Consider the following 17,405-nt stretch of genomic DNA (forward strand, 5'->3'; position numbering starts at 1 on the left):
AAGATTCTGTCGTTCTGCCCTATGAACAAGGCAGTTAACCCACTGTTCCTAGGCCGTCACTGAAAATAAGAATTTGTTCTAAACAGACTTGCCTAGTTAAATAAAGGTTTAAAAAAATTAACCTAGTCTATTTCTAAAATGTATCATCTTAAAATGTTATTTTATACCTAACCTTATCCACACTGCTAACATTATGCTTAACCCTAACCTTAAGACTTCATGATTTTTTTTTACGATATAGACAATTTTGACTTTGGCTGTGCTCTCTAGTGGAAACCAAGTAGACGCCGTCTCTTCAGCTCCCGAGTGGCGCAGCGGTCTAAGGCACTGCATCTCAATTAGAGGTCGACCGAACATGATTTTTCAACGCCGATACAGATTATTGAAAGATCAAAAAAGCCGATACCGATTAATCGGACTTTAACATTTAAAAAAAAACTTGTAATAATGACAATTACAACAATACTGAATGAACACTTATTTTAACTTAATACATCAATAAAATGTATTTAGTTTTAAATAAATAATGAAACATGTTCAATTTGGTATAAATAATGCAAAAGCAAAGTGTTGGAGAAGTAAAAGTGCAATATGTGCCATGTAAAAAAAAAAGCTAACGTTTGAGTTCCTTGCTCAGAACATTGAGAACATATGAAAGTTGGTGGTTCCTTTTAACACGAGACTTCAATATTCCAAGGAAAGATGTTTTAGGTTGTAGTTAATATAGTATTTATAGGACTATTTCTCTCTATACCATTTGTATTTCATATACCTTTTACTATTGGATATTGCCAGTGTAACAGTATAGCTTCCGTCCCTCTCCTCGCCTCTACCTGGGCTTGAACCAGGAACACATTAACAACAGCCACACTCGAAGCAGCGTTACCCATCGCTCCACCTTGCAGAGCAAGGGGAATAACTACTCCATGTCTCAGAGCGGGTAATGTTTGAAAAGCTATTAGCGCACACCTAGCTAACTAGCTCGCCATTTCACATCAGTTACACCAGCCATTAGGCTGATCGGCTCGAAGTCATAAACAGCGCTGTGCTTGCGAAGAGCTGCTGGGAAAATGCACGAAAGTGCTGTTCGAATGAATGCTTACGAGCCTGCTGCTGCCTACCACCGCTCAGTCAGACTGCTCTATCAAATCATAGACTTAATTATAACATAATAACACACAGAAATATGAGCCTTTGGTTATTAATATGGTCGAATCTGGAAACTATAATTTCGAAAACAAAACATTTATTTCAGTGAAATACTTTTCATATTTTTTCTAGCAGGTGGGATCCCAAAGTGTAAATATTCTTGTTACATTGCACAACCTTCAATGTTATGTCATAATTACGTAAAATTCTGGAAAATTAGTTCGCAATGAGCCAGGCTGCCCAAACTGTTGCATATACCCTGACTCTGTGTGCAATGAACGCAAGAGAAATGACACAATTTCACCTGGTTAATATTGCCTGCTAACCTGGATTTCTTTTAGCTAAATATGCAGGTTTAAAAATAAATACTTCTGTGTATTGAGTTTAAGAAAGGCATGGGTGTTTATGGTTAGGTACAGTCTTCCAACGATTGTGCTTTTTTCGCAAATGCGCTTTTGTTAAATCATCCCCCAGGGTTGATTCGATTATATGCAACGCAGGACACGCTAGATAAACAAGTAATATCATCAACCATGTGTAGTTATAACTAGTGATTATGATTAATTGTTTTTTATAAAAGAAGTTTAATGCTAGCTAGCAACTTACCTTGGCTTCTACTGCATTCGCGTAACAGGCAGGCTCCTCGTGGAGTGCAATGAGAGACCGGTGGTTACAGCGTTGGATTAGTTAACTGTAAGGTTGCAAGATTGAATCCCCCGAGCTGACAAGGTGAAAATCTGTCGTTATGCCCCTGAACAAGGCAGTTAACCCACCGTTCCTAGGCCGTCATTGAAAATGAGAATGTGTTCTTAACCGACTTGCCTAGTTAAATAAAGGTATAAATGTTTTTGTTATTTTTTTAATCGGCAAAATCGGCGCCCAAAAATCCTGATTTCCGATTGTTATGAAAACTTGAAATCGGCCCTAATTAATCGGTCGACCTCTAATCTCAATGTAAGAAGCATCATTAGAGAGACCCTGGTTCGAATCCAGGCTGTATCACAACCGGCCCTAATTGGTAGTCCCATAGGGCCCTGCACAATTGGCCCAGCGTTGTCCGTGTTTGGCCGGTGTAGGCCGTCATTGTAATTGAGAATTTGTTCTTAAGTAACATTGAAAAACAACCAAGCTTGTGAACAAAACAATGTAAATAGCCAAAAAACAAGAGGACAAAGACTCACTGTAGACTGAGTAAATTAGACAAATGTTTACACCTGTGTGCAGTGCTTCCAAAAATGAATCTATAAGCAGTTAACTCTGGCAGTGCTGCTGTGTGAGGTGGGATATATGAATATTTCTTTGTGCGATTAGCAGCTATGAAACAAAATGGCAGAACCTTTGAAGATAGCTACTGCAGCATTTTTCTGCTGGAAATCACAACTCGCACATGTGCTCATACTTGACGTTTGACCATTTTTATTTGCAAATGTGACTGTCATGGTCGCGCTGTAGAGCCCTGCAAATTGACCACCCGCTTACGTGGCTGGTGAAGTAAACATTTTTTTCCCTCCGCATTTGGCGGGTGGCAGGCGTTTTTAATTTTATGCCCTGATGTCAGTATCAAGCAAATGTATTTATAAAGCCCTTTTTACATCAGCAGATGTCACAACGTGCCTTACAGAAACCCAGCCTAAAACCCCAAACAGCAAGCAATGCAGATGTAGGGACACGGTGGATAGAAAGGCAGGAACCTAGGGAGGAACCAGACTCTTTAGTGATTTCTATAATGTACGTCTTGGTGGGGAAAACTCAACTTTCTTTTTAATGCATGCCAACAATGCCACGACACTAAACACTAAACATCTTTTAAAGTGTGTGTCGGTGTCTGACAGTTTGCCTGAATGTGTATTATGGGATACCAAAGAGGCTGTTGTCCAGACTCCTGAGACTTTGTCAGCAGAGTAGATGCAGGCATTGATTCTTCCAGAACAGAGTCTACAGGAGCAGAGGACTGCAAGGCAGGTGTGGCTCACCACTCTTCACTCACAGGGATGAGGAACTCAAACCAACATCCTCTCTATGCACTAGTATAGCTCCAGCAGACCTGCACTGTCACACCTTTTTGTCTTTATAATAATTAGGTCCAACAGTTTTTATGGCCCTACTTTGTAGACCTGCACTGTCATTGTAGCTGGAAGATTAGATGCCTTTTACTCTGGCAGCACGTTGTTGACCTTATACGTAATCCTGTTACAGGTCAAGCGTGAAAGACCGAAACAAGTCAGTTTTAGGGGTCTTGATTTGCTATGAGAGTGCATGCTAGTTTCTCATTGGCTGAGAGGTTCTTTAACAGGAGTTCTCTCTCAGGGCCTGCCTCATATTGTTTGAGTCCCAAATGTACCCCTGGGTGCTGGTCTAAAGTAATGCACTCTAAGGTATAGAGTGCCATTTGGGGGACAGCCATTGTACCCCACTTCTCGGGGACCTGGATGCCTTCCGGAGATCTCTGAACAAGCTGGTATAGATGGCAAATTAATTAATTTGTAATCTGTTTTTTCCCCCACCTGCAGGTCTTCTTACTGCTGCTCACGCTGTGGAAATGTAGTGCATTTGCATTTGGAACTACCAAGTGATCTGCCATCTACATTTGAAGTTGGAAGTTTACATACACCTTAGCCAAATACATTTAAAGTCAGTTTTCACTATTCCTGACATTTCATTTTAGTAACAATTCTGTCTTAGGTCAGTTAGGATCACTACTTTATTTTAAGAATGTGAAATGGCAGAATAATAGTAGAGTGATTTATTTCAGCTTTTATTTCTTTCATCACATTCCCAGTTTGTCAGAAGTTTACATGCACTCAATTAGTATTTGGGAGCATTACCTTTTAAATTGTTTAACTTGGGTCAAATGTTGGGTGAATTTTGGCCCATTCCTCCTGACAGCTGGTGTAACTGAGTCAGGTTTGTAGGCCTCCTTGCTCGCACACGCTTTTTCAGTTATGCCCACAAATGTTCTATAGGATTGAGGTCAGGGCTTTGTGATGGCCACTCCAATACCTTGACTTTGTTGTCCTTAAGCCATTTTGCCACAACTTTGGATGTATGTTTGGGGTCGTTGTCCATTTGGAAGATCCATTTGCGACCAAGCTTTAACTTCCTGACTGATTTCTTGAGATGTTGCTTCAATATGTCCACATAATTTTCCTCCCTCATGATGACATGTATTTTGTGAAGTGCACCAGTCCCTCCTGCAGCAAAGCACCCCCACAACATGATGCTGCCACCCCCGTGCTTCACGGTTGGGATGGTGATATTCAGCTTGCAAGCCTCCCCCTTTTTCCTCTAAACATAACGATGGTTATTATGGCCAAACAGTTCTATTTTTGTTTCATCAGACCAGAGGACTATTCTCCAAAAAGTAAGATCTTTGTACCCATGTGCAGTTGTAAACCGTAATCTGGCTTTTTTATGACTGTTTGTGAGCAGTGACTTCTTTGTTGCTGAGCGGCCTTTCAGGTTATGTCGATATAGGACTCGTTTTACTCTGGATATACAGCGGGGGGAAAAAGTATTTAGTCAGCCACCAATTGTGCAAGTTCTCCCACTTGAGTGAGAGAGGCCTGTAATTTTCATCATAGGTACACTTCAACTATGACAGACAAAATTAGAAAAAAATTCAGAAAATCACATTGTAGGATTTTTAATGAATTTATTTGTAAATTATGGTGGAAAATAAATATTTGGTCACCTACAAACAAGCAAGATTTCTGGCTCTCACAGACCTGTAACTTCTTCTTTAAGAGGCTCCTCTGTCGTCCACTCGTTACCTGTATTAATGGCACCTGTTTGAACTTGTTATCAGTATAAAAGGCACCTGTCCACAACCTCAAACAGTCACACTCCAAACTCCACTATGGCCAAGACCAAAGAGCTGTCAAAGGACACCAGAAACGAAATTGTAGACCTGCACCAGGCTGGGAAGACTGAATCTGCAATAGGTAAGCAGCTTGGTTAGAAGAAATCAACTGTGGGAGCAAATATTAGGAAATGGAAGACATACAAGACCACTGATAATCTCCCTCGATCTGGGGCTCCACGCAAGATCTCACCCCGTGGGGTCAAAATGATCACAAGAACGGTGAGCAAAAATTCCAGAACCACACGGGGGGACCTAGTGAATCACCTGCAGAGAGCTGGGACCAAAGTAACAAAGCCTACCATCAGTAACACACTACATCGCCAGGGACTCAAATCCTGCAGTGCCAGACGTGTCCCCCTGCTTAAGCCAGTACATGTCCAGGCCCGTCTGAAGTTTGCTAGAGAGCATTTGGATGATCCAGAAGAAGATTGGGAGAATGTCATATGGTCAGATGAAACCAAAACATAACTTTTTGGTAAAAACTCAACTCGTCGTGTTTGGAGGACAAAGAATGCTGAGTTGCATCCAAAGAACGCCATACCTACTGTGAAGCATGGGGGTGGAAACATGCTTTGGGGCTGTTTTTCTGCAAAGGGACCAGGACGAGTGATCTGTGTAAAGGAAAGAATGAATGGGGCCATGTATCGTGAGATTTTGAGTGAAAACCTCCTTCCATCAGCAAGGGCATTGAAGATGAAACGTGGTTGGGTCTTTCAGCATGACAATGATCCCAAACACACCGCCCGGGCAACGAAGGAGTGGCTTCGTAAGAAGCATTTCAAGGTCCTGGAGTGGCCTAGCCAGTCTCCAGATCTCAACCCCATAGAAAATCTTTGAAGGTAGTTGAAAGTCTGTGTTGCCCAGCAACAGCCCCAAAACATCACTGCTCTAGAGGAGATCTGCATGGAGGAATGGGCCAAAATATCAGCAACAGTGTGTGAAAACCTTGTGAAGACTTACAGAAAACGTTTGACCTCTATCTTTGCCAACAAAGGGTATATAACAAAGTATTGAGAAACTTTTGTTATTGACCAAATACTTATTTTCCACCATAATTTGCAAATAAATTCATTAAAAATCATACAATGTGATTTTCAGAATTTTTTTCATTTTGTCTGTCATTGTTGAAGTGTACCTATGATGAAAATTACAGGCCTCTCGTGTTTTTAAGTGGGAGAACTTGCACAATTGGTGGCTGACTAAATACTTTTTTGCCCCACTGTGTGTGTGTGTGTGTGTGTGTGTGTGTGTATATATATATGAGCGTACTTTGGTGCGAAAAGTGCAAAATCAATCCCAGAAAAACAGCAAAGGACCTTGTGAAGGTCATAATCGGTCGACCTCTAGTTTCCTCCAGCATCTTCACAAGGTCCTTTGCTGTTTTTATGGGATTGATTTTGCACTTTTCGCACCAAAGTACGCTCATCTCTCGGAGACAGAAAACATCACGTGCTTCTACACCTACATTGCTTGCTGTTTGGGGTTTTAGGCTGGGTTTCTGTAGAGCACTTTGAGATATCAGCTGATGTACGAAGGGCTATATAAATACATTTGATTTGACTTGACATCTCCTTCCTGAGCGGTATGACAGCTGCGTGGTCCCATGGTATATATACTTGTTTGTAGCGATGAACGTGGTACCTTCAGGCATTTGGAATTTGCTCCCAAGGATGAACCAGACTTGTGGATGTCTACAATTTTTCTTCTTAGGTCTCGGTTGATTTCTTTTGATTTTCCCATGATGTCAAGCAAAGAGGCACTAAGTTTGAAGGTAGGCCTTGAAATACATCCACAGGTACACCTCCAACTGACTCAAATTATGTCAATTAGCCTATCAGAAGCTTCTAAAACCATGAGATCATTTTCTGGAATTTTCCAAGCTGTTTAAAGGCACTGTCAACTTAGTGTATGTAAACTTCTGACTCACTGGAATTGTGATACAGATTATTTCACTGTCTGTAAACAATTGTTGGAAAACTTACTTGTGTCATGCACAAAGTAGATGTCCAAACTGACTTGCCAAAACTATAGTTTGTTAAAAGAAACTTGTAGAGTGGTTGACAAAACAAGTTTTAATGACTCCAACCAAAGTGTATGTAAACTTCTGACTTCAGCTGTATCTCTGTCACCACCACCAGTCTCCTCTCCCCCGGAGAGCTGTTCATCTGTCACTGCATTTTAAAATGGGTTCACATCGCCACCCAATAGGCCAGGCCCATATTTTGTGTTAATTTAGTAGTTTGCATAATAAGCCGGATGCCATTAGCATTGCATGATTGCACTAATGTCATAAAGTGGTGAAATGGGGAGGCGAGCTAATTTGCTCACTGGTTTAGGATGCGTTGATTAGGATACTTAACCTTTTTTAGGAATAAAACAGGAAATGATACGGAGTTGCTCATTTAAAACATCTTGCTTCACTCAATACTTGGCATTTGCCGATGGAGAGAGAGAGAGTGGCGGCCAGTCGGCCTCCTGGAAGCATGTAACTGGAGCATCAACTCTGTCATGTAATCATTGCCGAGCAGATTTTTGTGTGTGTTGATTGTAAGAGGAAATGTGTGTGCGTGTTTGATCATATCCCCTCAGCTCTCCTTGGGAACCTCCATACCCCTGGAATCAGATCAGGCATTTTCATGTTCTGCTGTTGACTTTAATTCCGTTTCATTTTAGAGCATAAGTTTTCCTGTTGACTGTGTATTTTTTTCAATTAAATTACCCAAACAGGAGCATTTGGCTTGACAGCTTTTGTTTGCGCTTTGCTCTTTGTTCTTTGCCATGCCCCCAATAAAATGGAATCCAATCTGTGATTGCTGAGGTTGTTGGTGCATGTAGCCATTTTTCTATTTCAAACCTCTAACTGAATGAGATTTTGATGAGCTTTGTGTTCGCACCAGCGTGTTGCCCCATATCTTGACAATACCTCTAGATCAGGACTCGCCAAACTCCGTTCCTGGAGAGCCACCATCCTGTAGGTTTTCGCTTCAACCCTAGTCTAGCACACCTGAATCTAATAATTAGCTGGTTGATAAGCTGAACGAGGTTATTTCCAACTGGGGTTGGAGCGAAAACCCACAGGAGGTTAGCTCTCCAGGAACAGGGTTGGAGGGCCATGCTCTAGACTCAACAAGAGCAGGTCTTTCCAACTCCAGTCTTCCAGTACCCCCAACGGTACATCTTTTTGTTGTGGTCCCGGACAAGCACACCTGATTCTACTTGTCAATTAATCACTAAGCCCTTGACAATTTAAATCAGATGTTTTTGTCTGGGGCTGCAACAAAAATGTGTGCTGTTGGGGGGTACTTGAGGACTGGAGCTAGGAAACACTGAACTAGAGCACTCAGACTTTATCCCCCTCCACTGCCTCTGTATCTTTCACCCAGATACCCCCACCTTAGTGTCTGTGGACTCTTCCATCCTCTGTGTGTCTATGCTATGGGTGATACCACGGGTATCATAGGGGTTGTCCCATCCTTAACATACTGTACGTCCATCCCAAGTCCCCTTTGTCATCACAAACTTCTAATTGGTCTCCACCACCACTGTTACCAAACAGACATCCTGTCGGAGACGGTGAGTAAGTGACTCACTGTCCACCCTTTTTAAAAGTAAGAGTTTGTCTGAGTGTAAAAGCTGATGTTTGCAGGTATGTAATTCAAGTAAAGCTTTGTATCCTCCACTTCATCCCTCTATCTGGTTGGTGTGATGGAGGGATCAGACAGTAATCAGACAGAGGTGTGACAGACTGCTAGCAACATAAGTTGGTCTTCCTCTTCACCACCACATTCCACATCTCTCTCGCGAGTCTCCTCTACCATCACCCATTTAAATATGTAGACTGGAGCAAGAGAGCCTGGGTCCTATCATATTTGCTTAGCAGCTTCTTAAAAAACCCAGAGATACACTGCAATGTCCTGTCTTTCACGCCTCTCTTTCTTGAGGATATTCTAATTAAACAAAGTTCAAAGCAGTAGGATTATCTGGTGTGGCACTGTGGTGATTTGAATGAGGACCGGTGTGTGTGTGTCCCCTATTGTGGCATTGAAAAAGTACTGTTCAAGAATCTGCAAGGCCAAAGAGAAGGAGCGAGATAAGGACACCACTCCTCCTGAATGGCTGGATCAGTGGTGTATGTCCTTGCCTCTAGTCCTGTAGTGTAGATGCAGTCAAAGAGCTTTCTCAAATTTTCTCAGAATAAAAACATGAATATGCATCCACAGTATCTTGATAAAATGGTGAAGGACTGTGTTTGTATTGCAAGCTTATGTGGTCTTCCTGAGGCCAATGATGGTGCAGTGTATTTCTTAATGCAAACTAAGTGCAGTGTATTTCTTAATGCAAACTAAGTCTTGTATCTCACCTGCAAATGCCCGAGGAACTAATTCGGGATTAGTGCCAAAACTTCCTCTATCAGTGAAACAACTCGCCTCGCCACTGCCTGTGAATGTAGCAGCACATTGTGCTATTTGAAGATAGAGCCATGTCTAACTGGAGGCTGGCACATTTGCATTGAAGCAGAGGTGCTTTAGGACATAACATCACAATATATCAGAGCCTGTGATTTCTTTTTGTCATTCAGTTTTGTCAATAGAGGAGAGAATTGGTTTGGAAGTGTCTACGTGCACTAGAATATAATGAGGCTGTTTTTGTAAGTAGGGGTTGAGGTAAGTTTGGAGTTTGATTCCGTGTTGTTCCCCAGATACTCTATTAAAGTTGTAATGTTTCAGAAATTGCGCTGTCATTTCCTGGTTGCAAAAATTATAATAGTTCGCTTAATTTGAGTTTGTGACAAAACAAGCAGTTGTTGTGTAGAGAAGTATTGTACCATCTAAACTGCTGTGAAATATATTTTCCATAACTAAAAATATATATTTTCAGCTGTTTGAAGGTGGTGTACAAAACCGAAAGTAAAAGACCCCAAAAACTAAACATAACTGGAAGCATAGAAATATGCACATAGAACTGATCTACCGCTTCTTAGACTTGCTTTCAAGGAGTGACAGATCTATAACACCTTTCTATGTGAATTTGCTGGGGTCACCCAAAAAGTTGAATATTGCCGCTTTAAATATTTAACCAATAGCTACCAGGACTATCTGCATTGACCCTTTTTGCACAAACTTTTTTGACTCATCACATACTCTTTGTGAATTTGGTCGGGTTGCCAAAAAGTTATATATTGCAGCATTAACCCAACAAAGGTTTTGTTTTTAACTGTAAGAAATGCAGTTGAATCTGCAGCTCGGAGTAATCCAGATGCAGCTGTTTGTCTGCTATAAAATGGCTGTCTGACTTGGTTTTTAATCCATGTAAAAAGCCAATTCCAGTTAGAGTGAAACTTTGCCATCAATTTACAGCATTCAATATGTATATTGCCTCTGCTTTGTTTGTTGAATGTTTGCTACTTACTAGTAAATAGTTGTTAACTTAAAAATGTTAAGTAAACTTGTTAAAGAGGGTTTCTTTGCTCTATTTTCCACAGGTATATGATGCTGATAAATGGGAAGAATGAGGTGCACATGATCGACAGAGACAACTCGGTGTTCCACATAGCCAACCTAGAATTCCCTTTTCGGAAAGACCTCCGTGTTCACTTAGCCAACACACTACTTGACGGGGTAAGTCCTTCACTCTGTGTGTCCTTTATCTTCTCCCCCAGGTGATGGGGTGGCAGGTAGCCTAGTGGTTAGCCTAGTGGTTAGAGCATAACCGAAAGATTGCTAGATCGAATCCCAGAGCTGACAAGGTAAAAATCTGTCGTTCTGCCCCTGAACAAGGCAGTTTAACCCACTGTTCCTAGGCCATCATTGTAAATAAGAATTTGTTCTTAACTGACTTGCCTAGTTAAATAAAAAAAAGTCTCAGAATGGTGATTCATACTGTCTTTATTCTTCCCGCCCGTTGTCCCCTGCCTGACCCCATACCCCTACTCATATCGCCCTGCTGCTCCACCTACACATGACTGACAGCAAAAAGTAGCTGTTGTCAGCCTCCTTCCACACCAGGAGAACCCTGTGGCTCCTATCAACACCTAGGCCTAGAGGAGAACAGTGAGAGCAGTGAGCCTTTCACCCAGTCCGCCACCACATCCACTTTTACAAGACAGGAGGGGAAACACTGTTTGTAAATCATACCAGAAATACCATAGATTCATCCTCCTTTATCCTGCTCTGTATTGTACTGTACTGCGTAGATGCCTTCCTCCCAGGAGGCTAATTGTTAGTGGCTGTCATGTCTTCACCGTGTAATAACAGGCCAATCCGGGCTACTGGAGTTTTTGTACTAGAGAAGGTGTTCATTCCAAATATAGTGATATTCCCTGTTGGCCCTGGTCAGAGGTAGTGCACTATACAGGGAATAGGGTGCCATTTGGGACTTAGCCAGGTCCCAGCACTCCCCAAGCAGCAGGTGCACAAGACACCAGTCATTATCACCCTCCCTAATCGGAACTGGGGAGAGAAGAGGCTGGATGCCATTATGCTTCATGTCGGTGTACAATGCCTGGTCTTCTGTGCAGCAGCCCAATTATGTGGGGGGGCTTGTTACAGAGGTGAGTTTGCTTAGCCATCTTCACTTTTCTCTAAGACGGACGTGTCTTTCATGCTCTGAGCAATATTATTCTCAAGCATCTTCGGTAATTCAGTGACTGATTGAGATGGTGGGTTGTCTCTTTGCTTGGGCCTTTTGTGCAGGGAACACATTAGCAGGCTTTTGAAGCAGCTCCACTCTGCAGATGTGACAGTCTGTCTAGCCTGTCAAGGCTTCTTGGTGTCCTTTTTGTTATTGTGGTGTTTTTGATGACAGGTGCTAACAGAGTCCATGTCCAGAAAGAACCTGTGGCTGAACCATGACTCAGCTATGCTCAGTTTCATCCATAGATTCTTCATAGAATCTTACTACTTACACAAAATCTGCCTCTGCCACAAGGCTTCTCTTGTGTGTTTGGAATTCATGTCATTGTTTTCAGTGAACTCTACCCAGAGACTTAAAATGTATTTTCATGTTTGCAGATATATTGCCTGTGGAACTGTTGCTGCATACATTCAATCACAAGCTCTTCTGTGGTAGTGGCTCTGCTGCTAGTCACTTTATCTTATTCATACACCCCCACACACAATACATAACAGTTACTGCCTCAGTGTGCTGCACTGCTGCATGTACAGAGGTCAACTCACAGAGATACAACTATATTCATCCCCCAGAGCAATTCACTCAGTGTTGTCTTTTATTTGTACACTCACAATGGAGTAAATATTTTGAGTATGATCCCTTCAAAGGACAAAAACTGGAGTGATATTGTACCATATTAGCTGTAAAGCAGTAGTTCCCTTGATGTTCCTACAGGTAATGTGTCAGAATGGTGATGCGTACTGTATGATGCTTAGCCTACGATATGATACTCATTGGGATATTATTAATATATTTTGTTCTCTCTCTTTCTCGCATTCTCTCGTTCATTCTCGCTCGTTCTCGCACTATCACTCGTTCGCTTATTCTTGAGATCGCTCGTTCTCGCGCTCGCTCGTTCTCGCGCTTTCGCTCGTTCTCGCGCTTTCGCTCGTACTCGCGCTCTCTCGCTCGTTCACGCTCGTTATCGCTCGCTCGTTATCGTTCTCTCTTGCTTCTCACCAGCTCTGAAGTACCTGATTCTCAACTCCACAATGTTGAATGATGAATGTGTAAATATATTGCTCTCTCTGGTTCTCTCTCTTCTATACCGTTCAAAAGTTTGGGGTCACTTAGAAATGTCCTTGTTTTTAAAAGAAAAACATATTTCTTCCATTAAAATAACATCAAATTGAACAGAAATACAGTGTAGACATTGTTAATGTTAATGTTAATGACTATTTTAGCTGGAAATGGCTGATTTTTATTTTTTTAATGGAATATCTACATAGGTGTACAGAGGCCCATTATCAGCAACCATCACTCCTGTGTTCCAATGGCATGTTGTGTTAGCTCATCCAAGTTTATCATTTTAAAAGGCTCACAAAGTCCTCAACTGGCAGACACCTAGTTGCATAACGTGGCTGTGAAACCCAGTCATGCGTCAGTTGGGCTTTTCACCAGCTCTGAAGTTCTTGATTCTCAACTCCACAATGTTGAATGATGAATGTGTAAATCTATTTCTGCTGCCGTTTCCCATTCCTCTCCCTGGTACTCATCTCTGATGTGTGCCGCAGTCTGCCCCACAGGAGACACAGTCAGCCCCTTTTTTAAGAGCGCTCAGTTTAAACCCCCCCCATTGTTTGACGGGCACTTTCCAGCATGCTCAGCTCCTCTCGCTCCCTGTCTGATTGGACCACAAATTTAGAATTATTTCTCTTAGAATGTGTCTCCCGTACACTGTTTTAGCATTATACCCCCCATCTCTCTTTCTCGGCCTCTGTCTCTCGGTGTCTTTCTCCCTCTCGGTTTCTCTGTCCTCATCACTCCCTCTGTCTCTTGTTTCCACAGGAGATGATTATCGACAAGGTAAACGGCCAGCCCGTCCCGCGCTACCTGATCTATGACATCATCAAATTCAACGTGAGTAGTGCCATGCCCGTTCAGCAGAGATCTTGTTGCCCATGAAATTCCCCTACATCCCTGAAGAGGTGCCAGACCTATCAGGTTGCAGTCAGTACGCCCAGGGTCAGTCAGTCCCCCATAACCACCAGGCCCATTAGCAGCCACTCTGCCCCCTGTTTTGACCTCGCTCTGGTCCCCTCTCTAGTCCACAGTGTCAGTCGCTGGTGATCCTGGTTAAGGACAGAATATAAATAGATCATCAGACCAGGGCTGGGCATGAGAGAGAAGCCCTGAGATGAAAACTGTAGAGTATTTCGCTATCACCATTGTCAGTCCTGCCACTGTTCATGGTGGCAGACAGCAGCCTGTCTGTATGTCAGACTGATTAGTTCTACCCGAGAGGGGAGAGCAGGAGAGGAGAGCAGCTCAGACTGCCCCCCCCCCAGACCTCTCGGCTCGCTGGTCAGTCAGCAAAGCTCAGTAAACCCTGATCATGAAGATCCAGGACACTGTCTGAGACTATCATAAGTGCTACGGTCTGAGGACTGAGCAGCCATTCTGAAATTGCTAAACAAGTTTGCAAAACCATTTTGTGTATATATCTCCCTCACAGCAGTTTGAGTGGCCTCTGACCGCAAGCCTGTTTTATGTTTTGGCGGGCCTGTGACTTTCTGAATGCTTAACTGCATCCGCAAACTACATATTTGTTTTTCTATCTCGCAAGTTCCGTTGCGTTGTATGCACCAACTTCTGAATACACCCAGCTAAGGATCATTGAGCTTGATTTTCTTCTAAACTGAAACTAATTATTATCAATTTACCGCTAATTAGTTGCGGGGGGGGCGATAATTGCCACAGATGAATTTTCTGAGAATATTTGGTAAAGAAGTGTAAGACTTCATCCTAAATGGCATCCTGTACCCTACAAAGTGCACTACTTTTGACCAGTGCCCTATGGGCAGTGCAATATATAGGGTAATATTCAGAACGCACCTTGATTATGTATTCTCTGGCTTCATCCTCAGAACTCATTTTCACTGAGCTGTGAGATTGCTGCTGTTTTTTTCTCATGAGAAATGTCCTGTATGCTATTTTAAGAGCCCGAGTAAAACAAGGTGGTGGCAGATAGTGTTCCTACAACAGAAGGTTGGTGGCACATTAATTGGGCAGGACGGGCTTGTGGTAATGGATGGAGCGAAATAGTTGGAATGGTATCAAATTCATCAATCGCATGGTTTCCATGTGTTTGATGCCATTACATTTGCTCCGTTCCAGGCATTATTGTGAGCCGTACTTCACTCAGCAGCCTCCACTGGTTCCTACTGATGTCTAATGAACTTATAGCTAGTGCTGATGCCTAGGGCTGGGCAACATTGTATATATTACACACACACACACACACTACCGTTCAAACGTTTGGGGTCACTTAGAAATGTCCTTGTTTTTGCAAGAAAAGCAACAACAAAAAAATCCCCCATTAAAAAAAAAAAAAAATTATGATCAGAAATAGTGTAGACATTGTTAATGTTGTAAATGACTATTATAGCTGGAAATGGCAGATTGTTAATGGAATATCTACATTTATCAGCAATCATCACTCCTGTGTTCCAATGGCACGTTGTGTTAGCTAATCCAAGTTTATCATGTTAAAAGGCTCACAAGTCCTCAACTGGCAGCTTCATTAAATAGTACCCGCAAAACACCAGTCTCAATGTCAACAGTGAAGAGACGACTCCGGGATGCTGGCCTTCTAGGCAGAGTTCCTCTGTCCAGCGTCTGTTCTTTTGCCCATCTTTTTATTTTTATTGGCCAGTCTGTGGTGACTTTTTCTTTGCAACTCTGCCTTGAAGGCCAGCATCCCGGGGTCACGTCTTCACTGTTGACTTTGAGGCTGGTGTTTTGCGAGTACTATTTAATGAAGCTGCCAGTTGAGGACTTGTGAGGCATCTGTTTCTCCTCTTTCTATTCTGGTTAGAGCCAGTCTGCGCTGTTCTGTGAAGGGAGTAGAACACTGTGTTGTACAAGATCTTCAGTTTCTTGGCAATATCTCGCATGGAATAGCCTTTTTCAGAACAAGAATAGACTGATGAGTTTCAAAAGAAAAATGTTTCTGGACATTTTGAGCCTGTAATCGAACTCACAAATGCTGATGCTCCAGATACTCAACTAGTCTAAAGAAGGCCAGTTTTATTGCTGCTTTCATCAGGACAACAGTTTTCAGATGTAATTGCAAAATGATTTTCTAATGATCAATGAGCTTTTTTAAAATTTATAAACTTGGATTAGCTAACACAACGCGCCATTGGAACACAGGAAATCAGCCTGTTCTAGCTACAATACTCATTAACATTGTCTACACTATTTCTGATCAATATGACCCCAAACTTTCGAACGGTTGTTTGTGTGTCACAATATTTTTGTTCACATTTTTGACAGGATGAGAGTATTTGATGTTTTTGAGTAATACAAGTTCTAAATTTGCTTTGAGTTGTGTATGACCCTAGGGTGGCAACACATACATTCTAAGTGTTTTCAGTGGGGCTTTCTCTGTTTTTCCGTCTGTTTTATACTGTTCAGTCACAATTCATCCAAAAGTTGATCTCATTTGATATAATTTCCATGTAGGACTGCACGATATGGGCAAAAAGTCTAGGCCTTATTTTTAACCAAATATTGCAATTTGACTTTCGATTTAGATCAAAACACTAGGGTTAACTGTTGTAATCGTTGAAATATATAAATATTATTTTAATTTTACAGTTGGAATGTAAAAATGGGCCCCTTTGAATACAGTGTTTGAAATGGCAACGAATAAAAATGCCATGGAGGTGTTCATAGAATTAATAATTAGAATACTAATAGGATCTCTATGGAGGTGTTATTGTGACAGGTTAGGAACCAACGTGTTGGTCAGTGTTTCCCAGGGGAATGGGACCCTATAATCTTTGGCTAACATATTCATGCTTCGCCTATTCCTCTGTGATTTAGAACATACTGTTACACAAACAGCATGCTAATTAGGCCTACGCCATCGCTGGTATCAGGCTGTATTTGCTAGCTACGTTTGCTCTGACTCAGTACATTTTATTATAGCCAGCCTACCTGCGATTAGCATTAGCAGCTAACATGATTTATTTTAGCCACAACTTGCTAAGAAAAGACACTAGCTCTTTGCAGACAGTTCTGTACACAAACTAATTGTGTAATTATAGAACACTTGTGGAGTTATATTAAGAAGCAAAGTGGAAAGTAACATTGTTGTCGTCAACATGTTGTTGCATCTGCTGCATTGACCATGCAGACTGAAGCGGGAACCATCGGCAAATGATCTTGTGGTCGAGCAACACCAACTGCACTCCTTGAATGACAGGGTGGGTTTGGTGAGGGAGGGAGACAACTGAACTATCGGCGTAAACTATAAAAGCAAAGTGGTGTATCACATTTAACAAACCAAACATTGAAATACTGTTTTATAGAAGGTAAAGTAAAAACCCAAACTGGTCCGCGCATCAATACCGGTGCAGTTGAAGTCGGAAGTTTACATACACCTTAGCCAAATACATTTAAACTCGGATTTTCACAGTTCCTGACATTTAATCCTAGTAAAAATCCCCTGTCTTAGGTCAGTTAGGATCACCACTTTATTTTAAGAATGTGAAATGGCAGAATAATAGTGATTTATTTCAGCTTTAATTTCTTTCATCACATTCCCAGTGGGTCAGAAGTTTACATACACTCAATTAGTATTTGGTAGCATTGCCTTGTTTAACTTGGGTCAAACGTTTCAGGTAGCCTTCCACAAGCTTCCCACAATAAGTTGTGTGAATTTTAGCCCATTTCTCCTGACAGCGCTGGTGTAACTGAGTCAGGTTTGTCGGCCATT

The 17,405-nt window shown here is 41.9% G+C and overlaps 1 protein-coding gene across 1 annotated transcript in view; it reads left to right on the top strand.

Moving 5' to 3' along the window:
• Positions 1–17,405, top strand: part of rngtt (RNA guanylyltransferase and 5'-phosphatase) — a 159,430-nt gene that overhangs the window by 30,988 nt on the left and 111,037 nt on the right. Inside the window, 2 exon segments of the mRNA XM_029677151.2 lie at positions 10,494–10,629; positions 13,469–13,540. Coding sequence (XP_029533011.2) covers positions 10,494–10,629; positions 13,469–13,540 — 208 coding nt within the window.

Source organism: Oncorhynchus nerka, linkage group LG13, assembly GCF_034236695.1.
Source record: "Oncorhynchus nerka isolate Pitt River linkage group LG13, Oner_Uvic_2.0, whole genome shotgun sequence".
NCBI classification, from domain to species: Eukaryota; Metazoa; Chordata; class Actinopteri; order Salmoniformes; family Salmonidae; genus Oncorhynchus; species Oncorhynchus nerka.